Source organism: Bos indicus x Bos taurus, chromosome X (assembly GCF_003369695.1).
Source record: "Bos indicus x Bos taurus breed Angus x Brahman F1 hybrid chromosome X, Bos_hybrid_MaternalHap_v2.0, whole genome shotgun sequence".
NCBI lineage: Eukaryota > Metazoa > Chordata > Mammalia > Artiodactyla > Bovidae > Bos > Bos indicus x Bos taurus.
Window position 1 is genome coordinate 13473893 of NC_040105.1, and position 27398 is coordinate 13501290.

Genomic DNA, 27398 nt, shown 5'->3' on the forward strand with positions numbered 1-27398 from the left:
TCAAGGTTTTAAAAGCGGCATTTATTGATTGAAAATAAGTGTGTAGATAAGCTCTCAGTAGCACGGACTCCACATTATTTTTTAATGGGTTTGAAGTACATGAAGACTCCTTAAATCTTCCACCATTTATCTTGTGTGTGCTTTTAACCACCACCACATTCAAATGGAGGTGAATTTTCAACATCTTACTTGAAAATTTTTTGAAAAAATTCTTCCTTTAGCAGCTCTTCATAGTTTGACAGACTTTTGGAAAAAGATAAAAACACACTACAGTTGTGTACGTTGAACATTTATTACAACTAATTGGCAATGTGGTAAGATAGTGCTCACGTGGCCTCAATATTGGTCACAATCACAACAAAGCTTAATCCAGCCCAGCGATACAAATGAAAAGTGTAAACTGTGAAGACGTTTACATACATAGACGTATGTATAAAAGTGACATTGAAATGACTATATCCTTAAAAAATATAGCGCCCACTAATGCCATTTTACTTTATTCAACTCACACTTTCATGAGAGGTGGTGTCTGTTTTTATATTTAGGACTTCGAATAACTAGGCAGTGCCATGGAAGGGAAGGAAGCTGCCCTAAAGTTTACTGCACTTCTAAGTGGAAGGAAGCAATAGGGGAGTAAAATAAACTTGGCTGTAACAAGCACCCCAGAAGGAATATTCGTGCTTTAAACAATGACTTATGCAACACTTTGTGAAAAGAGCAACACATTTTCCATAAGATACAGTTATTAAGAATCCCTGGTAAGTCAACATTTTCATTTTATTTGGGAGACATCAAAAACAATCCAACTAAGTGACTAAATGATTATGACCACAAAAAAATTATGTCAGGAGTCAAATGTTGCTTGGCCTTAAAAATAGTATGTATACTATTATGAAACAGCTGATCTCTGTTCCTCGTCCCAGGTTTGGAATGCCTATGAAATAATTTTTAGTGTAAAACAGCATCATTCTATTAGTTTTTTTGTGTATTCCCTTTGTTTTAAGGTGTTTATTTTCTAATAAGGGTCTTTGGTATAATTTAAGTTTCAACATAGAGTGAAATTTTCATTCATTTGATATGTGACATGTCAATTCCCTTTATTCGCATATATACTGAAATGCAGTAGTCTTTGGTTTCATAAAACCAGGTTTCTTTCACATGATTTTTTTGCCAAAGAGAATAATAAATGTATATTGCCTGATTGTGTCATACCCATAGATACACATAATCAAAAGTAATGATAATAACCTATTCAAGAGAAACAGACCTATAAAATAGCCAGAAAAAGTACCTTTTTTTTTCTGTATTCATTCTAATTCATATTTAAGTCCCTTGTTATCACTTGATTAACCAAAGTTCCCTTAAAAAAAAATTGTGTAGGCCTGAATGAAGCAGCTTAGCAGAACAGTAATACTGACAAGACATCATCTTACACCATTAGCTAACATGGACATGAAGGCAGTGACCATCTACAGTGTGTGAAATGCCACAGGAAGTCATCAACAGGGGAGGAGAGTTATGTCAGTCCAATTTCTTCAAGAACACTACGTGGGGTTTCAGCTTCCTGTGGAGGGAAAATGTGAGACTCTGGTAAGCAGATCTGGGGAGGTTTGAGAATGTGAAATTGACACGGAAGCACATGCAAGTTTCAGAGAAGCTGAACACAAGCAGTTCAGCAGTCTGGGCACTTCCATGGAGAGCCAGTGCTTATTTAGCAATTTGTGTCCCAACATCAGAGACCACAGGAAGATTTTTTTTCAGCATGCATTAAACACCTACTAATTACCTACCAATTGTGCTGTGCTCCATTGCTGTAATACAGAAAGCTATCAAACCCACTGGCATTTAAGGAAATTATTGACAGCTACCTTTCTACAGAAAGGCTTCTCTGATAGCTCAGTTGGTAAAGAATCTGCCTGCAATGCAGGAGACCCCGGTTCGATTCCTGGGTCAGAAGATCTGCTGGAAAAGGGATAGGCTACCCACTCCAGTATTCTTGGGCTTCCCTGGTGGCTCAGCTGGTAAAGAATCCACCTGTAATGTGGGAAACCTAGGTTTGATCACTGGGTTGGGAAGATCCCCTGGAGAAGGGAAAGGCTGCTGCTGCCACCGCTAAGTCGCTTCAGTCGTGTCTGACTCTGTGCGACCCCATAGATGGCAGCCCGCCAGGCTTCACCGTCCCTGGGATTCTCCAGGCAAGAACACTGGAGTGGGTTGCCATTTCCTTCTCCAATGCATGAAAGTGAAAAGTGAAAGTGAAGTCGCTCAGTCATGTCTGACTCTTAGCGACCCCATGGACTGCAGCCTTCCAGGCTCCTCCGTCCATGGGATTTTCCAGGCAAGAGTACTGGAGTGGGGTGCCATTGCCTTCTCCGAGGGAAAGGCTACCCACTCCAGTATTCTGGCCTGGAGAATTCCATGGACTGTGTATCCATGGGGTCACAAAGAGTCAGACACAACTAAGCCACTCGCACTTTCTACAGAAAACGTAAGTTGTCTTAGTGTAAAAATTCAAGTGGAAGTGAAGTAGCTCAGTCGTGTCCGACTCTTTGCGACACCATGGACTATAGCCTACCAGGCTCCTCTGTCCATGGGATTTTCCAGGCAATAGTACTGGAGTGGATTGCCATTTCTTTCTCCAGGGGATCTTTCTGACCCAGGGATCGAACCCAGGTCTCCTGCATTGTAGATAGACACTTAACCGTCTGAACCACCAAAGACCAGGGAAACCCCATGAGTTCTCCCCATTCTTCATATATTTTTATTTTCCTTGCTCTTTTTTTGAGTCACACGTATTTATTCCTTTCTTCAGAAACTTACCTTCCAGACCTCCCCAGAGCAACCAATGGCTTCAGTGGAAGCAACATACAGAAAGAATGCTCTGACACCTGAGACAGAAGTGCCTTTTGTTCTATGTAACAACCAATACTCATCTGTAAATGCCAAAGGAAGACTAACCAAAGCAAGCATACTATAAAAAAAATTTAAAAAATTTCCAGTGTCCAGTTTTGTACAGCACAAAATAAAAGGGCCAACTAGGTCAAATTTCAGGTATTAGTAGCAACAAGTTTGTAATTAAAAGGCATACTAGATTTTAACAGAGGAAAACAATTTTTTGTACCCAAATGACTTACTTTTGCATCCTAATTGTGGTACAGCACAAAACAAGGAGAAGAAAAATTAATCAAACCATAAGTCCATACATTAGATTTAATTTTATGTAAAGCACTATATGGAATAATCTCAGATTAATTATTTAAACTCTTTGGTCTGTTTCCTTATTTGGAAAACAAGGATCATAGCACTTACCTTCATTTGTAGAGATTAAGAGAGATAAGGCTTAGTGCCTGATTCACAGAAAGTACTCAAAATATGTTAGCTGATACATGACACAACTGAAATCTAAATAAAGGTATTTAACCTTACTATAAACCAACTCTGTATACAAAGTTCATATAATGACCTTTCAGTATGTTTGTGCATTAAGGAAAAATGGGTAAAAGTCAGCTTTGGTGAAAAAAGGATATTTTTTATGAAGTACTCTTGCCCTCCTCCCCACCTCTGAATTGAACATCAACCTAACCAGGCTACGGATCTAAATATATATGGAGGATAAGAGAACAAGTTAAACATCACCATTATAATCTGCCAAATACAGAATGGAGGAAATTCTACCGTATAGGAGACTCAGTTTAACCAAAAAAAAAAAAAAAAAGGCAAGGGAGGGTAAAAATTATTAAAGATTTACAGAATTATTAAAGATTAATTATTAAAGTACTTAAGTGGCTCAGAGGGTAAAGCGTCTGCCTGCAATGCGGGAGACCTGGGTTCAATCCGTGTCGGTAAGATCCCCTGGAGAGGGAAAAGGCAACCCACTCCAGTACTCTTGCCTGGAAAATCCCATGGACGGAGAAGCCTAGTAGGCTACAGTCCATAGGGTGGCAAAGAGTCGGATACGACTGAGCGACTTCACTTTCACTTTCATTAAAGATTAACAGAGACTTAAAGAGATCAGATACAGTGTGAGACTTGTTTGGAATCTGGCTCTAAGAAACTGATTATAAAAATGCAATTTCCAGACAATTAGGAAAAAAACGAATCAAGAATAAGATATTAGGAATTACTGTTAATTTGGGGGGCTGTGCTTATCTCTTAGGGATACATACTGAAGTATATAAGATTAAATGATAGGATGTCTAGGGCTTGCTGTAAAATACTCAGGCAAAAAAGGCATGGTAGGGTGGTGATTTATGAAATAACATTGAGTTGTTGATGGTTGTTGGAGATGAGTGATATGTACATAAGGGTTTCTTATACTGTTCTATTTGTATGGTCTCAGAGTTTTCATGAATCACATTAAATAAGGGGGGAAATTTAAAAATAACCATTTTCACTTAGATGATTTTTAAAATGTCATACAACCTTTAATGTATTACAGTGTGCCTACACTGAATTCTATAGAGTTAAGATTCTTAGCTTATCCATGTAAATGCGCCCCCTCATCCTACTCGTTGAAGCTGGTTAGATTTCCCCTTATGTGCTCACTGGCTGCAATCTTATATAGATAGCATTTCTTGAAGAGAACCACATTGCTTCTCAAATATGCATTTGAAATATCTGTCCTTTCTAAAAGGCCTAATTTCAAAGAATCATTTATACATTTTCTTCCACTGAGACTTATACAAATAGTAAGTTAGTTTTTTAATCAGTTGTAATATAAAATTAATTTTCACATGTTCACACTGAAATTGTAGCTCAAAACCATCTAGAAAAAACTATTATGTAAATTAGTCAAATTCATAGAAACAGAGTATAAAGGTGGTTACCAATGGCTGAGGGGAGGAGAAATGGGGAATAGTTGTTTCTAATGGATACAGTTTCAGTTTTGTAAGATGAAAAACTAGAGATCTGTTGTGCAACAATGTGAATATACTGAACCTACTAAACTGTACACTTAAAAATGGTTAAACTATTAAATTGTTACATTTAAACCATAATTTTTTAAAATTACCTGAAAAATTAAAATATGAAATATATTACTTGTCAAAAGGATGGAGAAGAAAAAAGTCATTCACATGAGACAAAGTACATGCAATATTTTTATTTTAGACATGCAAGGAAAGCTATTTCAGCATCTACTAGTTTAAAGCAAGCGGCTGTATACAAATAACAAAAGAAGCAACATCTTGTTACAGCTGGGCATACAGCATCCAAAGCAAACAGGCATGAGACAATGCATATTTATGCAGCATTAAAACCAGATGAATACCATGTTGCAGGGCTGGGGGAGGGAAAGAGGAAAAAAGTGGAAATGAAAGACCAATGTTTCCCAATGCTATCAATGTATAATGCTAATTTCTCATTTGATAGCCCATCCAGGTGCTTCAAATGTCATGTAGTACAGCAAGAATGGAAGAATGGAAATAACTGATCTGCACCCCTGCCTAATACACATTTTCACAGGTCTTCTTTCAGTGGTAAACCACTGAGCATCTTTTGAACTTGTTTAATGATAGCTTACTTAACTTGGGCTTTAAACTCTCTAAACATTAACAATGAATTATTCAGTAATTTTCTCTTTATAATAATATATGTTGCATGTTTTATTAAAACACAATGATCAATATTAAAGGTTTTAATATCAAATATAAAACCATATTTAACGAATCATTAAGTAAATGCAGACTTAACTATATAACTAGTAAAATATTATAGTATTTAAACAATATTAGAATCTTAACTATATAAAATAAATCCTATATTAATACTTTGAAAGGATTACTTACTTTTAAACAATAGATATTGCAGAAGAGACTTTTCTGACATAGCTTTCTGATAGTTCTTAGAGGGACTCTTTGATATTGTATAGCACAAATATCAGTCGATAAATGTGGCATTATAAATTTTTTAGAAATCGTGAATGTTTTAGCTTAAATATTATATAATAGTACAGATTTTACTTTCTTGTATTATTGCCAAATACACTTTTATGTGATACATTAAAAATGTTTCCTCATGTATACTATAATTACCCTAAATATAGTCTCATCCTGCCAACATTTGAAGATCAAATCATGCTATACTGTGGCACTGCTAATTTTGACCAAGCATTTCAGCTCTATTTTCTTTGGTAAACATTTAATGATTGCTAGGTATTCTCTTACAAGATTAATCACAGATGGTTCACAAATGATGACATGTAGGTGTCTGAAATGAAACATTACTCAAAATGATCATAGATCATATTTTTCAAGAAGAAATTAAACCAGTTGCAAGCAGGAAAAGCTGTATCAAGATCACACACAAAATGAAAATAAAACAGAAAAGAGGATGAGAACAGGAAAATTATTACAAAGGTAACAGTTCTAAAATGTTCTATTATTACACAAGGTAATCAGTCACCAAGCTGAGGATATTTTCTTTCATAAGCATATCAGCTCTCTATTTCCTCTGTGAAATTCTGCATACACGATGAGTGGTCATTTAGTACACAGGGACATTAAAATATTCATGACGTGGCTACAAAAGAAATGCATATATTCTTACACACAGTATACAAACTGACACAGACACAATCAGATTTCTAGAATGTTCAGTGCACAGCAAAGAAAACTTAATTGAAACTTAGAATTTGTTTTTAGAATTTTGGTTTATGGCTGAATATTTAACTTCTAAACAATACCCAGGAATTCATATTCATCTTTTATAACTTTACTGTATATAACAATAACCAAAATGATGACCTATGTCCTACAAAATCCAAAAGCACTGTATTTACTAAAAATATACTGAAAAGATTTTTCAGTATAAGTCTTCTAGTCAACACTGAGTTAACTCAAAATCCAGTTAGAATACTCCCTCCTGCCAGTGTTCAGGTTCATCAGGATTTTACTACATGAAGCAAAAGGAATTTAATCCCTTAATGAAAATCATTACATCCTAGAATGACCATGAACTTTTACAGATTCTAAAGGAAAATCTTTCCTAAGAAAAGAATGGAAAAGTAGTTACCCATTTAGTAGCAATAGAGGTTTTTAATCATTCGCTTAACTTACCAAAAAAAAAGAAAATTCCAAAGACTATGCCTTTGTGGCTAAGGGTATTTATTACTTTTAAAATAATCCTGAAGACAGATTTTAAAGAATTCACCAAACAGATCTGTTAAATGTCTATGCCTCTAAATGTATCTAAAAGGATGTTTCTCACAGATCAACAAGGTAACCTGAAGTGGTTTTAAACTGACCCTAGAGTGCACAGAAGAGATGAATATCTAGGGATTCCAAAACTCCCTGAAACTAGGGGCAAAATTAGATACAGATTTTCCTGAAAAGGCGGCCCATGGACCATCAGACTCTCAAAGCAATTATACCCTGAGCCAAAAGGCTTGTGACTCAAAAAAGTTTAAAATTGCTTGACTGCTTTTAAGATATCCTCAATTTACTATTTATTCAACTTGGCACTTTGAACTGTTAGGCTACAAAGTCAATATAAACTGTTCCAATAAAATATGTAACAGATACCTTATATAATAACCATTAAATACAAAAGTATTTGAAGAAAAAAGCCAGTAAAAGTTTAATCCCCAGATAATCCCTAAACAGTTTAAAGATATAATTGCTTTTTTTCTCCTACTCAGAACATTGTGAAATAAAGCAGAAAGCTAAAATAATATCCATAATAAATTGAACCCCCAAATGCTTCATTTTCATGAGGGGAATTCTATTTCTGTATCAATGATATTAATAATATTTTTTTGGTCAATGAACTCTGAACCTATTTCAATATTCTCTGTGTAAAATAATAAATTATAAGCCCCAATGATGATTCATTATCAGAGCAAAATTTGCTATGAAAATATCATCAGTTAAGTAAGTGGGACTATCTCTTAGGATTTAATGTAATTAAACTTTTCACGTAATGCTAAAGTGTAAGTAACAAACTTGACAAGATTGTTATTACAAACTGAATTTATATATCCTACTACATTTTGATGCATGTCAGTACTCCAGCACGTATTCTACTATGCTTTTTCTTACACCCAAACTCTTGCTGTAAAACATATTCTCTGTTTTCTGGTGAGAGAACAAGAAAAATTTAAGTCTATCAAATAAACTTTCACCTAAATAATACCAATATTTGAGCCTTTATAGCTTTGCATCTTTTTTGTTTTGTCTCTCAATTTTATATCACACCATGTAAAAACCAACAATTAAAAGAAAAACTCAGTAAGGGAGAAAAAAAAGAAAACAAAAAGGTAGTTTCCCAAACAGGGTCAAGCACACAGCAGTTCCTCCCCAGAGGAGACAACCGTGAAAGAAAAGGAACAATTCTATAGGAGCAATTCTCAACTGTGACCGCCTGGGGCATTCCTAACAGACCTTTTACTACCCTTCAGGAAAGAACTGTTGTCCATGGGGTTGCAAAGAGTTGGGCACAACTGAGCAACTAAACTAAACCACTACCAGGAAAGAAGAGTTGATAAAGCCAAACTATTCTTTATAGCAATGATTCATATTACTGTACTTAAAAAAGAAATTAGCATCCAATTAATTGTGAAGAATACTCTTCAAAGGCAGAAATCCTTACCTGAAAAACACTCTTCAAGAAGAAAAACTCTAAAATCCACAAAAACAAATGTATTCTTTCAACACTTTTACGTTGCTAAAACATGTTTCAAATACTTTCCCATTTTAAACTGACAGAAGCAGAAAAGGTTATGCTATAAATAAATGCCTTAAAGACCATTTAACATTTAAGGTTGATTTTTAAATGATAGATATGCCCATAATTAAGTTATTTTTTCTCTTATATACAAGGAAAACATTATAGTGGATTAAATATAACTCCAGTATTCTGGGCCTTCACACCAAGAGAACATTTTATGAGTCATGGAATAATTATATTAATTAAGAATTGGGGAGGGTGAAAGTCCTCTGCAGAACTAGACCTACTGTCTTCTATGACCTAGCAAACTGAGTTAAATACACTGAAATGTCAGTGATACAGACTGTGTGGGAATAAAGACCAAAAGGAAAATAGAAAAAAATTTGTAATCCAGTGTATTACACAAATAAATATAAACCACAAGTTGCCCTTAGTACACATTGGAGACCTATTTTTGGACTAAAGATTAGATATTTACTATTTAAATCTGAAATGGGCCTTTAATCTGGGCAAATCACTGACTTCTTCCCCATTATGTCTATGCCAAACCTTCAACATTTCAAGTTATCTGCCTCTCTTTCTCCTCAGTCCCAGCAGCTCTCCTCTAGACAGTTTATCAACTCATCCATCTCATGAGGAAAAAAAAGAAATCTGTGGCCCATTAAGCTCATTAAACCCATTAAACTCAAAACAGAGGGGGAAGAAGCCTCATCTTAAACCAATGCTTGTGATTCTATTCCTATTCACCCTCCCTCACCCTCCCAATATACTTTTTCCATTATTCTATTCGTTTTTCATTGCTCTCTGCATTTGCTCTTTTCTTAGTATACATGCACATTCAACTTTCCTCCATCCTAAGAATAATCTTTTTCTCAATCCAAGGGATTGGGGGGAGGAGGAGAAGGGGATGACAGAGGATGAGATGGCTGGATGGCATCACCGACTCGATGGACGTGAGTTTGAGTGAACTCCGGGAGTTGGTGATGGACAGGGAGGCCTGGCGTGCTGTGATTCATGGGGTCGCAAAGAGTCGGACACGACTGAGCGACTGAACTGTAGTGGGAAGTGTAGGACAACAAACACAGCAGCAAGGAATTAAGTTACACCTGTTCTCAAAACCACCTATGTTCCTAAAACAAACCCCACTACCTTAAAAATTCCCAGATATTCACTATACTAGGCTGATGACTCACAAGTAAAATAATCTAAAGGCTTAAGTCTTGTTGGGATGAGAAGTACTTAAATAAACTAGTGGTATGGATCCAAAATGGAAAACCTAGTACCCTGATTTTTCTTTCTGGTATGCAAGGCAATCAAAGAGAAAATTACGTACATTTAATTATATATATATATATATATATATATATATATATGCACGCAGGTTCCTGTCGACCCTTTGAGACCCTATGGACTGTGGCCCACCAGGCTCCTCTGCCCATGGACTTCTCCAGGCAAGAATACTGGAGTAGGGTACCATTTCCTTTTCCAGGGTATTTTTCCAACCCAGGGATTGAACCTGTGTCTCCTGCATTAGCAGGTAGATTCTTTACCACTGAGTCACCAGGGAAGCCCTAAAATATATATATATATATATATATATAAAAATATAAGTATAATTTGAAGTTACTGCTACACTCCAGTTTTTCTTAAAGGGGCTTCACTTATTTCATGCACTATAAAGTAGTATCCTTAGTTCTTCATGTTCTAGAATGCAGTGGTACTTTTTATTGAATACTGTGGCAAAGTCCTTACTCTTAACTCTGGAACCCTATTCCTTGAGCTAAAGACCAAAGGGCCGCCGAGTATCCAAACTCATGAAGATCTCTTTTTAGCAATGAATAAAAAGAGAAAAAAATGAAAGCACTTTATGTGGTATCTTTTAGGTGACAGGACTCATGGTGTCTTATTTCACAAGCACTTTTGAAGCACTAGGAAAGCTGAGTGATTTTTTTTTTTTACATGTTTTAAAACAGGAGGGGGGGGACCTCAAATATCATCAGAGGTAATACTTTTAATGTCCTATTCCTAGATCTTTTCTTACTTGATAAACCTTCAGTATCTTTCCATATCATTACATACAAATTGATCTCATTTCTTTTATAGCCAGGTAACAGTTTCATATATGGTGTACTGTAATTTTCTTAACCTATTTCCCATTGATGGACATTTGATTAGGTTACAATGGTTTAGTATTATACCCAGCGTGTCTTAGTGCATTTGTACATTTCTGTTGGATAAAATTCCTTCAAGTATTACTAATGGGCAAAAAGTATACACATTGTTAATAGATATCACTAAACTAATCCTCCAAAATAGAATACAAATTTAAGTGTTCATAAGGAGGAAACAATTCTTTGCCAATCCAAGAAACAAACCAAAAAAATAAAAATAAAGAAGCAGAATAATTAAGTTAGTAAATACAACTTTAGACTGTAAAGAAATAGTTTTAAGTACATCTTAGGGTAATTGTATTAAGTACATCTTAGGGTAATTGTATTAAGTACATCTTAGGGTAATTGTATTGTATTTGTCTTGGTCTTCCATTTGGATCATAACTTGAAATGCCCTAAATTTAACCAAGGTTTTCAAAATATAAATGATTTCTTGGAATCACTGAATTTCAAATACTCTTTACTAAGTAAATTCTATAAGGCTAATAGGGCATAAAAGAAAGACAACAAAAAAGTATGTATGTACAATATAAGTCTGTATTATATATGTAAATTCTGGTCATTTAAACTATTCCTCTCATAAGGAATTATTAAATCCCTAAGGTGGATAGGGAAATCGGCAGCAACTTCAAGTGTTCTAACTGCCTGCAGGGTATGCTCAATTTTGTTTCCAGACAAAAACTAAATAACATGAATAAATGTTAACAGATTTAGTTGTTGAGGAAATTATACAGTGACATCCTGTAAATTTTGCTGTGGGTTATCTCTGGTTATCAAAAGTTATTTTTGATCAAGTAAAAGTAATTTTGGTGAATCACAGAGGTGATTTTTATAGCCATTTACATGTTCTTGAGCAGATTTATCCCTCTCTTCACAATTTTTAGGGTTTTTTCCCTTATACTTTTGATTCGTTTTTGGCTAGTCATTTGTAATCTGCACTATATATTATATTGAAAAGATGTAGCAATCCATAAATATAAATGGAATCTGTAAATGAAATGTTTATATATTACATGGTGTTAAATTAAACCAGGGTTTCTGGACCTCAGCACCATTGACACTTGAGGCTGGATAATTTCTTACTCTGAGAGGGCTGTTCTGGGCATTGTTAGATATTTAATAGCATCTTTGATCTTCACCTACTAGATGCCAGTGGCACCTCGTGGCTAGTAGTAACAATCAAAAACGTGTCCAGACATCGCCAAGTGTGCCCTGAGGAGGCACAACTGCCCTACTCCCAACTCCAGTTGAGAACCAGAATTAATCTAATTCTCTGGTTGGTGAGTAAGATTATATTCTAGTGTCTTTGCTTGTATTTGTTAATTTTCCTATAGTGGGAATTTTTATTTAAAAAAAGACCACAGAAAAAGCAATAAAAGAAAAAAAAATGTCTCAGGAGCGTAAAAAAAGAACTCAAACACTGAAATTTTTCAGAAAGTACTTTTTTTTTCATGTCAACTTACTTTAATTTTAAAAAATAAATACATAAATAAACAAAACCATCACCAACACCTAGGAATATGTTCTTTGCAGGTCCCTGTGCAGGTCTCAATCCTAGGGCTCATGCAATCAACTTAGTAGATCAGGATCAGCATTGAAAAAAAAAGAATAGAACAGACAACATGAGACTATAAAACAAGAAATACGAGTAAGCATATATAATTTAAGTTTATGTATATGTAGCTATTGTGATATAAAAAAGTATGGTATTACTGTGGCTTCTTGTCAAATACTTCGGAAAATCAGATTTACAGTTACTGAATATTTTTATTCCAACTTTTATTACAAATAGATCAGAGTAGCAAGAGTTGGCTCAAAAAATGAAAGAGTAAGGAGGAAATTCTCAAAATTCTGAAAAGCAAAGGAAAAAGAGCTCAAAAGACATAGAGCGAATGATTACAACTTGAAAATCAGTGACCAATGGCATTGGCCAAATTGCTTATTAAATGCAAAGTGAAAGGCAAGATTTGTTCCACCTTCTGTTTTCTCTGTATCTACCCTTCTGTATTTTCCATTTGAAGCATTAATGTAACTAAACCTCACTTATCCATGAATCTGTTCTAGTAGAACCCAATCAAGTTAACATATAAAAAATTAAAATATGCTGGTATAAAGGACTATAGCCTTGTTAATTTTTAACCCAACTGAAAAGAAGAAGGTTTAGGCTTAAAGGTTTTAATATAAACAGTGGTAATTACAAAGGAATTATAGGAGTTTGTCTTATTAAAACCAATCTAAGAGGATTTTTATCAAAATGCTTTTTGCTGTTATATTACTGTATATTACTGTATATATTTGAAAGCATCTGTTTTTTAAAACAATATAAGATATTCTTGAGTTTACCCAATGCCTTAATATTCTTAATTAGCAAGATTTTAATTAAAAAAACTTATTAAGAGGCATGTTATTAAATACTTCAATAAGTACTTACTTAAAATACTTTTAATTTACAAAAGATCCATGTTTAAAGAAATCCCTTTGTCGCCTAAGGTTCTTACCTTTCCATTTTTATGCAGTCCAAAAGATTTATTAATTACTACTTCCACAAAGATGTTGTATAGTACTAAGATATATCATGCAGCCCCAGCACTAGAACACATCAATTTTAGCAGCACTAGTTTTCCATAGAGCACCACTTTCTAGATGAGGCAAATTAACAACTGTAAATCCAATAAACCTGTTCATATAGTGGACCACCTTGAAGTAGAAGCAAATTCATGAGTGTAATGCTTGCTTTTGGTAGCTCACTTGTTTTTCATTTCTCAGATTACTTTAGTGAGAAACAATACCAACAGCAAACAAAGCTCAAAAGGAAAGCCTCCACAAATTTGAAAATGATGCTGTTAGTATAAAAAAAAAAAGGCTGACACATCTCAAAGCGCTGATCAACACCATCATGCATCTACCGCTGAGGGTTAAAGCCCAATGCCCAGTATTTAACTATTTGATCTTCACAGATCAAGCAAGGACTTGAAATCATTTCACGTGCAACAGTTTTTGCATAACACCCCATCTTATCCATGCCACAAAAATGGTAAATTTAGTAGTTACCAATAAATAAGTTGGGGGTCAAAGGGACTAAAGCCTTAGACTGCTCTTTATCATAAGATATCCTCAGACAAACCTCCCCATTCTTCATTCTGGCTCTATAAAATTAAGGAGCAGAGAAAAACTGGTAAGTGCCTGACTTCACAAAGAATATGCACTCTATTATTTCCTTTGTCATTATATGTAATGTTTATAAAATAAATCCCAACTGTACCACTCCCCCATGCCCTCCCTCCAAAAAAAATCTAATCTAGCTTAAAATAGGTATTTGGTGCTGGGGAAAATGTTCCAAGTATTGCAAAAAAAAAAAGTCAATTTAGCAATCTCAGCGTGTTGCACTTTAATAATTTAAGAATCAAGTTAAGAACTACTGGCATGTTAAGAAAATATGTTTTAAATTCCAACGGTCAAACATTAAAAATTGGATAATGGACCAATTTTTCTGGGCTTTACCCCCAAATCTAATTAAGGAGTCATACACTGGAATACCAAAAGAAATAAACATAGAGTTCAGTCTAGAAATATTAAAACTGAACCCTTCTTTACTAAGTAATTAAGTAAAATAAGAAAGATATCTTTATTTTTTAATCACAATGTCTGATATTTTAGTAATTATGATTCAAATACACATTCATTTTATGTTCTCATTACTGACTGTAAAATGCTAATAGAAAATCTACTTTATCCACTGATGTCTATCTACCCTATTTGCCTATGAAATGAAGGACTACCTACACGAACTACATAACGTTTACACGAAGTAAAAGAGACATTTCAAAGAAATATTTCTGAAAATAAAAATTCATAAAGATAGAAATGTATTATTTCACAAATTAAAAAAGGATTAAAACCAAAATTATTTTGTGATTTGCATATATCTTTAAGCCAGCAGATATTTTCAATATAGTTCAGTCATCTTTGGTATTTAGAACAACTGATTCAAGTAAAAGACCTGATACCAAAGAGAGAAAAAAAAAAAAAAAATCATGATATATGTAAACTAAATTAAAATAAATTTGGACTTCTACAAATTTAAGACTGCATTTAGATAACTGTCTTTACAGCTATATGTACAATTTTGGAAGCAAAATCATTTCATGACATAAACTAAGTGATTATTATACCCTAAACTATAAGACCAAAAAAGCTACTATAGATCTAGACATCTGATAAACCCAACAAGAAATGACTTGAAAAGTACTAATGTATATCTATATATCCAATTAATGAATTCCAACTACTGATAAACTGGACAAAATTTCCAGTCTAAGAAGTAAAGGATAGCATCAGTCTTAGGAAATCTACTTTGTTCAATACAGAAAAACCTCCAGGAGAATAAGGAATTTCTTTACTATATTACTGAGACAAACAGAACTTGGTATCTAAAACAGAATGTTTAAAATATTCATACCAAGAAAATACATGAATGGGAGTTGGGGCAGACAGAGCACAGTGGTTAAGATTTCTTACAGTTCTGAAGTCTAGCAGATCTGGGTTTAGAATCCTGGTTTTGCCAACTGCTACCTAGGACCAGTCACTGGAACTTCACTGAGCCTCTACTTCATTAGTTAAAAGGCTCTCAGGACACTTTTTCAGGAAATCCTGATGATTAGCATAGGATGCCCCACATCTAGGTGCTCAATAATCATTAGCTATCATCGAAGTTCTTTTATTTTATTTTATTTTATTAGTAGTATTATTTTTGTTATCACAGTGTCCAGAGAAATCATTTTAGCAGTTTGTGGAATGTTTTTTCTCATCGTATTCTATCGTCTATTTGGTGAACATAAGATTCAAATACTCGCCCAGAGATCTTGTATCATGTATCAACATATAAATGACTGTTTTAGGAAACAAACATCTTATCATCCTGGATTTCCTGTGACAATATGTTGTTGGTGAATAACATGAATAAACAAGTTAAACTGTTAAACTGAACAGAATAACCTGAAGCTTAACTGCCCTATACAGACTTTAGCTTGGTTTCATAAAGGCCTTAACATCATTGTAAATTCAGAATGGACCAGCCACTTTCTGTCTCCTTAAGACTTGCTTGCATGGTGAAATTAAGAAAAATGGTTCACTTGGTCCACTGAATAGAAAATGTCTTAGCCTGGTCCCCACAAAAAAAAAAAATGTCTTAATATAGTTATCAATTTGGTTTATGTACCAAAAAAAACAATATAAAGGTAGTCACAGAAGAGAAATAGGGCCTGTCTCTTCTAAAGAACTATAATTAACAGTAGAAAACTTTTTTTTTTAATCTAGGTGAAGATGGGGTAAGGAGAATTTTGCATGGAACTATGGACATCCCATGCTTCTCTCTCCATTCATACTTTTCCCACTTAGAGATATAAAATACTACTTCAAAAAAGGAGACTTCTTATTAAAATACTTTTATAGGGGAGACACACACACACATTCACAAACATGTACATGTAATAACTTTCTAATCCTCTAGTACATTATTCAATATATGCTATAAAGTAAATTCAGCATATTTGTCATATTGTAAAGTATATAGCGACTTCCCAGTAAAGTTTAAAAAACAACCCAAACACAAGAAGGTATCAATGCCCTAAACATTTTTCTCCAGAAAAAAGATATTAAAAATAAAAGCTTAACTTCAACAACTTTAGAAATGTTTTAAGGCAAATGTAATTAATTAGGAAATGATAAAGAAACTAGAGGAAATACCAGGATCTGATACAACAGAATATAGTTCCATAATAATGAAATATAAAAGTGATCAAATAAGGGAACAAATATGAAAAATTTCCAAGTTATGACCCTTGTTTTGACCTAATTTTCAGAAAAGTCTGGTTAGCAAACAGCAAAATAAGGAGGTGCTAGCTTTAACCCAATTTTATAACAGTAGAATATGAGTGTGTAGTCAGCACACCTGACACTTAAAGAAAAAAAACTCCCAAAGACAAGTATGCAATCAATTAATAAAAAACCATAGTAAATCATACACACACAGAAAAGGGGCTGTGTTCATTTCACTAGTGAGCAGCAGATGGTATTAGGGCTGTCAACAAATACTTCACTTCTGCAGTACGGTACCTTAACCCCTGTTTTGGTAACTCGGTATCATTAAATGTAAAAAATCACTGTCTAATGTTTAATTTACATATATTATAGATATTGTCATCCCAACTTCAAACAATCCCCACAACTGACCTAAGTCAGTGACTGATGCAGAGGGATTACTGAGAGCTCCTGAATGAGAAGCCCAAATGAGGCCAACAGTTAATAAATTATAATGAAGAAAAAAGATTTACTCTGATTTAAAACCTCCTTCAATAATAATATAAAAGATAATTACTGTAATGAAAACAAGTAACATTTTTTAATATTGACTAATTCCTCCTCTTGCTATAAATTTTCTATTTGATTAAACTTCAATTATGACTAAAGCATAATTCAACTAGGTACCTGAATTAATGTACATTAAGTTTTTCAGGAAAGGTAGCCTTATCTATGAATTTTTAGCTTCAGAAATTGAAGGTACAGAAGCATCAAATATACATTTAACCCAAGACAACTGTGGAAATTAGAAAGTGAAGGGGGTTTTTTCAATGGTTCTTGTGATATCAAGGCAAGACAAGAATGTAGCTGTTTGACAAAACATGGTTTGTATTCAAGAAAAGCAAAGAGAAGTAGAAATACTTTTCAGTTAGTTTTGCTAACAAGAAACTACAGGATTCTACAAAAAGTATAATAAAACACTATCATTTGCTTGGCTACATTTGTACTTAATGGACATGAGATGAAAATATGAACCAACTTGGAATGAAAATGCCATAATCTCACAGTCAACTCCTCATTGTAGACACTAATGAGATAAGGGGTTATCTTAAGTAATTCAGAACAATAGACACAGAGTTCTCAAATTACTACTACTTTCCCCATCTTAAAGTAGTCTGTCCCTCTAAATGTTTGGACTTTGGTGTTTTGGGGTCCAAAAATGGGCCATCTCCAGATCATCTCCAAAGTAAACACTACATCCACAGATAACTGAGTTGATGTGACTGACAAATATGCCAATCAATAAACTGCACATGGACACTACATGCCAAGCATGCTTCAGAGTAATTTCTGAAACTGTAAAAATGAGGCAAGATGACTGAGACTTCCCTAGCAAGAGCAAAACATGCTAGTGTCTAGTTAAGAGAACTCTGAGTAGCTTACCTCCTGCAGTAGATCAGCCTGCTCAATTGCTTTAAGGACATTCTTCTTGGATGTTTCCTGAACTTCTCCTCCCAAAAGAAACTCATCCAAAATAAAATAAGCCTTCTCAAAATTAAAAATGATATCAAGTTCACACACCTGAAAAGCAAAAATAAATAAATAAAACCTGGAGAAAGCAGAAGATATTTATCTACTATCAGGTAGTCAATAAAATCTGACCAGAGTGAATTAATCTAATTATATCTAAAAATGGCGATCCTGCTAACTAAGCATCATTGATTTAGTCAGCTTAACTTTCAAGTCTCAAGTACTTGAAACACACAATGCCTTCAAGCTAAGAAAGACCAGACTCTGCAAGCTCCTAACACGGGCAACTTAATAATGATTTTCTACTCATAAAGACTGGTCTTTCGAAATATTTACATATTTCTGGGTAATATGATTACAACTGCTAACCAAATCTAAATTCTATACTAAGCACTTCCAGTATATTAATCTTTATAGCTGGACTCCTTTCTATTTCACTATTTTAAACCTCATTCTCACCAGCATAATTAAATGAGTAGGTCTGTGGGGTCAAGCAATTCTGGCAGTTAACTGACTAGGCAATTCTGACTTGCACGGACAAGAAATAGAGTCATTCCTTCCCTCTCTTGAGGTTACTGTCAAATAGAATTCTCAAGACAAATAATAAACTCGTTACAGAAAAGGTTAAAAAATATATATTATGGCGTTCAATTTCCTAAAACAAAATGCTACTCACACTGCCAAAATACTTGTCAAGTAATTCCACGTAACGATGAATTATTTCCAGGGTAATTAGTTCATTGTCCTGGTCCTCAATAGCACAGCAAAAATACAGACTGGCATATCTGCAACAAAAAACAGATGCAGAAAAAAATTTACCCTATAATCATGTATTTTCTAAAATACACTTTCATATCCTATTGTGAAAGACCTTGTGCCTATACAACTTATTTCCTCTTTACAACAGCAAATTGTTTTTCTCCTATAAAATAATAAATGTACAAAAAAAAATTCTGAAAAGTACAGGAAAGAAAAAAAAAAAGAATCACACTATCTAGAAAGAGTTACTTATTTTGCTCTTCCTTCATTCAGGCTCCTTTTGTAGGAATATTCTAAAACATAGCTGACACACGTTGTTCTGAAGTTTATTTAAAACAAAACGCACTGTGTGACTATTTCAAACCACAAGTAAACAGGGAAGAAAATAAACTCTCCAACTGAAGGATTTATTGAAGATACTGTCAACATGAAGTCAATGTTCTGGAATGTTTTACTAAAACGTAATATACACACAGAGAAGACCTCAAGTCATAAATGTACAGCTTGATGAGTTTTCACTGTGAACGTACCTGTGGTACCAGCACTTGGACCACAAAACAGATTTATTACTGAACCTCTGAAGCCCCTCTTCTAACCTCTCCAGGTCACAGCCTCCTATCCCCAAAGGTAACTACTATCTTGATTCCTAACAGCATAGAATTATTTTTAAAGGAGGTATATAGGATTGTGGAAATAAGCGTTGAGAAAAAAAACAAGTTGCAAGTAATCACAGAAGTTAGAGAAAGAGAACGGGGAAAACTAAGACATGTCCTCAAATTTTCTAAGTTTTCCTTGTTGAAGTTCAGGCTATTTACCCTTGAAGAAGGAATAAGGTTGGAAAACTCATATTCTCCAAATAAGAATTCTAGTACATGGGACTAGGTTATACTTGACCCAAGGAAGCCAAAACTTATTAACACAAAACCTTGAGGCATAACAAAGGATGACCTAAGTCCTTTGAGGAGGATTAAAAGTATTTTCAAACGGTTAAAATGTGTTTGAAGATTTTGAAAAGAAACAAAATGAAAAACTAAGACATTCCAAATAAGTCTCAGGTGCCATTATAATTTTCACTGAGGAGCATTTAAGCAATTTTTAGGAAACACAATGGCTAATCACTGCTCATAGCATTAATGTAAAATAATACACACACACACACAACCTGTTTTGAAATCCAATGAATTTCTGCTCTTCAGTCTGAGAATAACTAGTATTTTCATAACACTATTAATTTCAATATTACCAAAAAGCATTTCATCTTATTTGAGCTTTTCAACAGTAAACACCATCATCCTTGATTACAAAAGAAAAAAGAGGCCCAAAAGTACAGGGCCTGCCAAGTGGTTGTACTGGGACAAGAAGTCTGATCTTGAGACCTTAACTCCAGGCCTTTTCCCACCTACCACAGTGACTCCCTCGTCATACACGTACACTAGCTGCCATGTCCATTCTATCTAATTTCTACATTCACGACGTTATTTTAAATGGTTGGTCTTCTGCAGTCTTCAAGAGGCATTCAAGCACATTCATTTATTATCATAAAGGGCATAACATGCACCACCTCCAACTTTACTAACAAAGCACCCCCTCTCCCAGCACTATTCTGTTTATTGCTTTAAAAGGCAACCAGATATTCCAACCCAACCTTCCATCCTCTTTAACCCATGCTGCTCAAATAGAGCTGTAAATCTGGAAAACTGATACAAATGACACATAAGATTCTGTGAATTAATAAAACTAAAGATTAAAGGGAAAGACATTAAAAATGGTAAATAAAAAAGACACGACTAGCTGATATGAACACAGTGCTAAATAAATTCCACTAGAAAGAACTTACTAATAGACAATGTTGAGTAATATTCCTTTTACTTTTAATTTCAAGATTTCTCCAATGCCACTGTTAAGCAATCTAATGCTTACACCACTCTTGCTCCTTAACTACAGAACTGCCTTTTACTTACAAATAAATAGCATGTAAACAGTAATCAAAGGTCCTAGATTGTATGAATCATTCAGAAATATTACTTTAATATCAAATTAAATGAATTCTTCATTGTAGCTGAACATCTAGTTATTAGAATCATAAGAAGGCACCTCTTTCCAAAAAGTTTAAGGAAGGAACAGAAGTATAACAACAGGTAACATTCATTGAATCCTCACTGTGACTAAGGCACTAAATGTTACCTAAGGCCTTGGCATAATTCACCATTTTAATCCTCACAAAAAAAACTTTCAGAGAGATACCATTATTATTCGCATTTATAGGAGACTTGGGCTTAACTGAGTAACCTTCTCAGGAACAGTAATCTAACTCCAGAGCCCAAGTTTTATATTAAAAACTACAGTCCAAAACTGTATTAAATAAAGTAATCCTGCAACTGGTAAAAATTAAAACATATTCAAAGCAATATTTCACATGCTCTGAGGAGGGAAAGAAAAATTGTTATACTGATTTAGTAAAAGATTACCAAGAGAACCTGAAGAGTATTCCTTATTTTTAGAACCAAGTGATTTTTAAAAAATTCAATAATGAATTCATTTTCTTCTCTCAGTGCATATTTGTAAGTCTAAATCTGAAGTAAAATTAATAATAGACTAGTAAGAAAGAAGGTATGTTTGGTTATTTTTAGCAGAGTAGATTAAGGCTTACTCTAATTACTGGCACTCAGAGAACATCTGAAAGTGTCTATTCTTATATTCATAACACATGACTTCCCCCCCAGTCAGCTAAATATCAGCTGACTGTGGATGAATGTAACCAAACTGTTCTCAATATTCTACTGGTATGTCATTAAAAATTCTTTTGTTAGTGAAGAAAATCAATACAGTACTCTTAAACAAATTCTGAAGTTCGTAGTTGGTAGGTGTAAATTTTTTAAAGACTTTAATCCTGTAACATGCTGCACAAAATAGGAATCAAAAAAGCATAGTGTTTTCTGTCTTCACAGGATCTTCAGGAGTATTTATTTTAGAAATGAGGAAACAAAGGCAAAATGACCTGTTCAAAGTCACAAAACTAATGGCACAAAGGAATTGAACTCAAGTCCCCAGATTTTCAGTCTATTTTTTCAGCTATATTAACCCTACTCCACTCTCTCACCTCTCCCTCCCCAAGAGGGGCAACTGTAAGAAAGGCTCAGGGATAAAGAATGTGGATGAGGCAACTTGAGGAAGGCAAACAGAAAGATCACTTGGTGATATGAACAGCAAAAAAATGCTAGTTTAGAATTTCTCAGTAGCTAAGTGTTAATTCTTTTACTTAAAAGGTCTTCTCTTCCAGCTGGACTAGGGAAAAAATAATTACCTGTTCATATCTACCAAAAAAATGTCCTTAAGGTGCTAGAAAAGTTTCTAGTATGAAATGGGGTCTAACTTTTGTATGTGAATTTCATCTTAGTAAAGCTGGTATTTTTAAGTGCATCTTTATAGGAGTTTTATGTAAATATCAGAGTCAGGTGAAACTACATTTTACAGGTTTTTACAACAGAAAAACCAGTGTCCCAACATGGATGGGCTGAATGCTATGCAGAGTACCAACTAGCGCTTCTTTCCTCTTGATGGACAGGCCATCTCCTTCAGTTCCAAGAATCTTGATTCCCGGGACTGATTCCCTTGCTAGTATTTTCCTCCTCCACACGGGGGACTCCTTTCCCTATCTAGAAATAAGCTTAAGTCTCTCTCATGCCATTTTTTAACCCTGTCTCCCCACTCCTGTCTATGGGTGGTTATCACCTTTTAAGCTTCCCCCACCGCCCCCCCCGCAACAGTCTACACTTGCTGTTTTATTGTCTCCACCTCTTCACACTTTGTCCCATTTTTTCAAGAGTTCTATCTCTACTATTCCACTGAAAATGTTCCAACAAAGGGCATTTTGTGAAATGCTCACTATAAAATCTAATAGATTCTTCACTGTAGTTGACCTTCATGCAACATTTGGCACTGGTGACCTTAGTTTTGAACTCTCTCCCCTTTCCTAAGGTGACTGACCCTATAACTTACCCTCTGTCTGCCGCTTAAATGCTGGTGATCTAACACTTTATGCCTCATTTTCCCCCAGAAGTCCATGCCTATGCCCACCCTGAGAAAACTAGGCATCTCCAAATCGAAGTCACACAGGCTCCTCAAAGTCAACTTTCTACCTCACCATTTACCTCATCAGCTGAACCAGAAGTGTGGAATCACCCCAGTCCTCCCCCTCTTTCACTGCCCTCCCTGCTTCTAGCAATGACCAAGTCTTACCAAACTTACCTCAGCAACCAACTCTTCCACCTGCTGAGCCCACAGCAGAAATCTTCCTTCAGGATCACCATATCCTAATAGATCCCTCAGGTGCCAGTCTCAGCCCTCCCCCCACCCATTTTCCAACTACAGGATCCTTAAAGAAATGCAAATTTTCTTCTCATCCCAGCTTAAAACCCTTGCCCCCAGGTTTAAGATTTGAGTTCTGGCCCCTATGGCAGTCATGAGCAACTGACCTTGGACAAGTCACTTCTCCCAAATTCTCATTTTTTAAATAAAACTCAGTTTTGACCAACAGTAGTGGTTTTCAAACTCAGGAGCCCTACACAGAGGGTGGAAGCCAAGTGAGTAGAGATACAGTCACACAAGCACCTCCATTTCCACTTGTTTCATTTAAGGTTTCATCCCTGGGGCAAAAAGTTTCTTAAAAAAAAAAAAAAAAACACTTGACTAGATTACTCTAAAATATCTTCCACCTCTAAAATGGTATTTTTATGATTTTTCTCAACAAATACTACACCAAACACTGGATACAAAATCATCCAAAGACGACTAAATTCATTCTATTGTAAAGAGGAGTCTATGGTATTTTAAAAATTGTAGAGTCATCCATGGTATTTTAAAAATTCTACATGTTCTGTAATCTTCATGTCTTTCTCTGCCATCTTGCCCAAACCCCATCCATAGTAGAGTGGAATAAATGAAATCTGAGATAACACCCAGACTTCTCTTTGACCCTCCTTACAATCCACAGTTAGTTCCCTGCACATCCCCCACAGAAGAGAATTTTTATATGCATGAACATTCTTATCCTAAATTCAGTAAGTTAATTGTAAGGGAACAGAAATAGTGAAGAAACAAAGTGATTATATTTCTTTTAACCCTATTAGAACAATCTTGAGAAGTTTAAGGTATCAAAAAGTTCCAGATATTAATAAAGATGTATAGCATCATTTAAAAGCTTAGTGTTCAAAGCCAATCTATGAGTCATTTTGCAACATCAAAATTTTAAAAATCTGTTCTGGGCAAAATTATCTATTTACCAGATCTAATCACACCTCCACCACAGCAACAAGTGTACTTCAAACTAATAAGCAGTAATGAACAAATCCTGTATATATCTGATTTTTAAACATCTATGACTAAAATGGTGTACATATCCAAGGAGTTTATACATGAATAAGAGATTCTGAAAGTCAGAGTAAAAGGCATGTCAAATAACAGTCATTACAGATTTGTGGGGAGAAGGGAGGGGGAGGTAAATGCTTATCTAAATTCTGAAAATTACTCACACAATTTAAAATACGGATTTTATTTTCCCCTGCAAAGAAATGAATTATTTCAGTTTTCCTAAAAAGATGATTAAGCATGAAGTATCATTTATGCTTTTAGTTACATAATTTCATTTAAAAAGAGTCCCATGATTTTATCATTTCACCAAAACAGTAGTTATCTTAAAAGTACAAAGCTTTACCTTAAGACTATTTCATTTATATCTTTAGTAATCATTATTTATAAATGTCATCTCTCGAAAGTCTGCAATTTCCATGTTATAAATGATCTAATATCTGATTCTGTTTCACCTTTCTAATAAATAAAAATTATACCTTTTGTAAACAATCTTCAGATCTCTCCATTCAAGAAAGCTGCACATTTTAGGTTTCCGTGCTAAAACGGTTTGAACAAGTTCTCTTGTGATCTTTTTCTTTTCTTTGTCTGATAACGGGACATACCATTTCTGCAGTCGAAGCTTTCCTTGACGACTAAAAAGCAACATAAACTGCATCTGTTAAGATAAACAGAACCAAGATTACAGGCAATACTTTGATTCAATGAAGTTAAGATTAAGATGACACGTGGCAAAGAGAAGCTTTGAGGGACGGGGCGTTTAGCTAACAAATGATGAGTAGCCATCAATATTTCTATGCTAGTTAAAATAACAGGAAATTCTTGTAGAAAGATCTTTCCACCAGATGCAAATCCTCCCACCTCACCCTGTTCCATTTAAGTTTGGAGGAGAGGGGGAGGACAAAAACAGGTGAGGTGAAAATTCTGATGAAAAAGAAAGAGAATTCTTGCAATTTAAGAAACTATTGTGTATGTGTGCTATAGGAATGTATATGGATCAAAGGAGAACTGTTGACATCAACTGGTTTAGATGCATTTGAAATAAACAGACCTACTATTTTTCACCCTACACAGAACAAGCTGTTCTAGTGCCAAACTGAATTACTTGTAGACAGACTGCTATAACTTGGAATGCTGTCTTCAGTTTATGTTTACATATTTTAAGCAAAACAAAAGAGCTAAAATATAAACCAAAAAAATCCCATAAACACACATTTTTCTTAATAAAAGCCTGATTTTAAAAATTCACATCTCATTTTAAAAATTCTAACATAAATATACACACAATAAAGTGAGAGTTAATATAATTTTACCAAAGAGAATATAAACCTTTAAAAAGCCAAACTAAGAGCTACACACATTCAGACATTATACGAAATACTTCATTTAAAACGATTTAAAAACATAGCATCTACAGATGGAGTGGATGCTGAATTCTAGTGTATTTCACACAAACTATTTTGTATACATTTATTTAGAATCTGCTGATGATGATTAGTCTACATGTTTTAATTTTTAAGGAAACCTTCTTGTAATTCAGTCTCCCCAACTGCAAACAGAAAGCATTGTTTGTACAAAGGTAATTTAAAGGTAGAATTCAGACTTTTTTTCTTTTCTTTTAATTATTCTAAGTTTCAGTACTAGTTTCTGCAAGTAGGATTCAGCCTGACTCTTGGTATTACCCATACCATACTGAATTTGAACATGGGGTGGGGGAATTTACACCATCCATCTGAATAAAATGGGCGCTAAATTTCGCCAAGAAATCATTGCCGCTTTTTGTAATAATCCAAACGGGCATCAATAAGGTATTTAGAAATTTACGATGCGACAATTTAACTTCAATAAAGTTAAAACTGGCTGTTAACACCACACTTAAAACGCATCACTGGCACGAAAAAAACGAACAATACTGATGATGTCAAAGTGCCTCACACAGAAGTCCTGTTAAGACAGCGACATTAGAAGGGGACAGCAAGTAACGCATGAACTGGACAATGTTTCACGCAAACCCGTTAGCAGAACTTGGAAAAGAACAGACCCGTATTCCAGGATCTTGGAGACCAGGAGGACTGGGGGTTTGCTTTTGAAACTCAAGGACTCAAAGGAGTCTATATCAAGGTCCTCCATCTCTCCCCACCATCACTTTATCTGACGAATAAATAATTTATGCTCTTTAAAATAAATTATATGTTAACATAGGATGATGCCTGGTCTCCAGACACAAGTATTCCTTCCCTCTAGTTAAAAACCAACGCTCCGATTTTGCTTCAAATCACAAGGCGCCTCAATTCCTGGAGATTCGTATTAAAAACAATGGGCTCGGCCGCGGAGCGGGCTCGGGGCCAGTGGCCGTTGCCTGCCCGCCGCCCCACGGGGCCGCACTCCATCACTGACCGATCGAGCCCCGGCGAGGTGACAGGCAAGGAGCGGGGAAGACAATGGCAACCGCCGCCGCGCAGGGGGCGCCAAGAGTCCTCCGTCTCCGCCGCCCCCGGCCGCCGACCCCGCCCGCAAATGCCCCGCAAAACTTGAGGCGATTCCCAAACCACAGGTGCCGCGGACCCGCTGCAGCGTCCGAAACCGGCCCCCGCAACCCGGGACGCGGCGCCGAGTGGAGAGGGGCGCGGACGCAAAGAGAAGTGAGTTTCGGGGCGCGGTGCCCCAGTGGCGGGCCGGGCGGGCGGGCGCGGGGTGGGGTCGTCCAGGCGCTCGCTGGGCGGCGGGGGGCTCGCCCGACCCTCCCTCCCCACTCCCCGATCCCGGTGTCCCCGCTCGCCTCCCGGGACTTACGGCGGCCGCGGGCCGCGGCTGCGGCGGGGCTCGGCCGGCGGCGGCGGCGGCAGCGTCGGCGGCGGCGACTAAGGGGAAGCCCCTGTCGCTGAGCTGAGGAAGAGAAGCCGTTTTGCTGTGGGGAGGGGACCCGGTTCGCGGAGGGAAGGCTTAGGCTGAGAGGGGAGGGCGAGCCGACAGACCCCGCCCCGGGGGCCGGACGAGGGAGGAGCCGGGGCTGCGGCGAGCGGAGGGGCGGGCTGGGCGGTGCGCTGGATGCAGCTCGGCTGTTGCCAACGGCTCCGAAGGCAGCTCAGGTGACCGCGAAGTCCGAGG

General features: G+C 35.8%; 1 protein-coding gene across 7 annotated transcripts; it reads right to left on the minus strand.

The window, feature by feature from the left end:
* On the minus strand, positions 1-27398 carry AP1S2 (adaptor related protein complex 1 subunit sigma 2). 7 transcript variants are annotated; one of them, XR_003509803.1, is made up of 7 exons: positions 27084-27398; positions 24770-24948; positions 18841-18949; positions 18078-18215; positions 13887-13981; positions 3135-3143; positions 1495-1564 (listed from the first exon to the last, which is right to left on the minus strand). XR_003509803.1 is itself a non-coding variant. In XM_027534903.1 (6 exons), the coding sequence occupies exons 2-6, from the start codon at positions 24946-24948 to the stop codon at positions 1517-1519; spliced, it is 483 nt and encodes a 160-aa protein (XP_027390704.1). In that variant the 5' UTR covers positions 27084-27398; the 3' UTR covers positions 1-1516. The 7 variants fall into 7 exon arrangements, 4 of the variants coding, with proteins under 4 accessions (XP_027390704.1, XP_027390705.1, XP_027390707.1 ...); XM_027534903.1 differs by lacking the exon at positions 13887-13981 and having other exon boundaries at positions 1-1564; XR_003509801.1 differs by lacking the exon at positions 3135-3143 and having other exon boundaries at positions 1477-1564.

What these genes read in the sequence shown, in the direction of transcription:
- AP1S2 (XM_027534903.1), bottom strand. Translation starts at nt 24,948, where the DNA reads ATGCAGTTTATGTTGCTTTTTAGTCGTCAAGGAAAGCTTCGACTGCAG. An exon ending in CTGAAGATTGTTTACAAAAG is followed by an intron (nt 18,950 to 24,769) that starts GTATAATTTTTA and finishes TTTTTGTTGCAG; the next exon opens with ATATGCCAGTCTGTATTTTT. An exon ending in TTGACAAGTATTTTGGCAGT is followed by an intron (nt 18,216 to 18,840) that starts GTGAGTAGCATT and finishes TTTGCTTTTCAG; the next exon opens with GTGTGTGAACTTGATATCAT.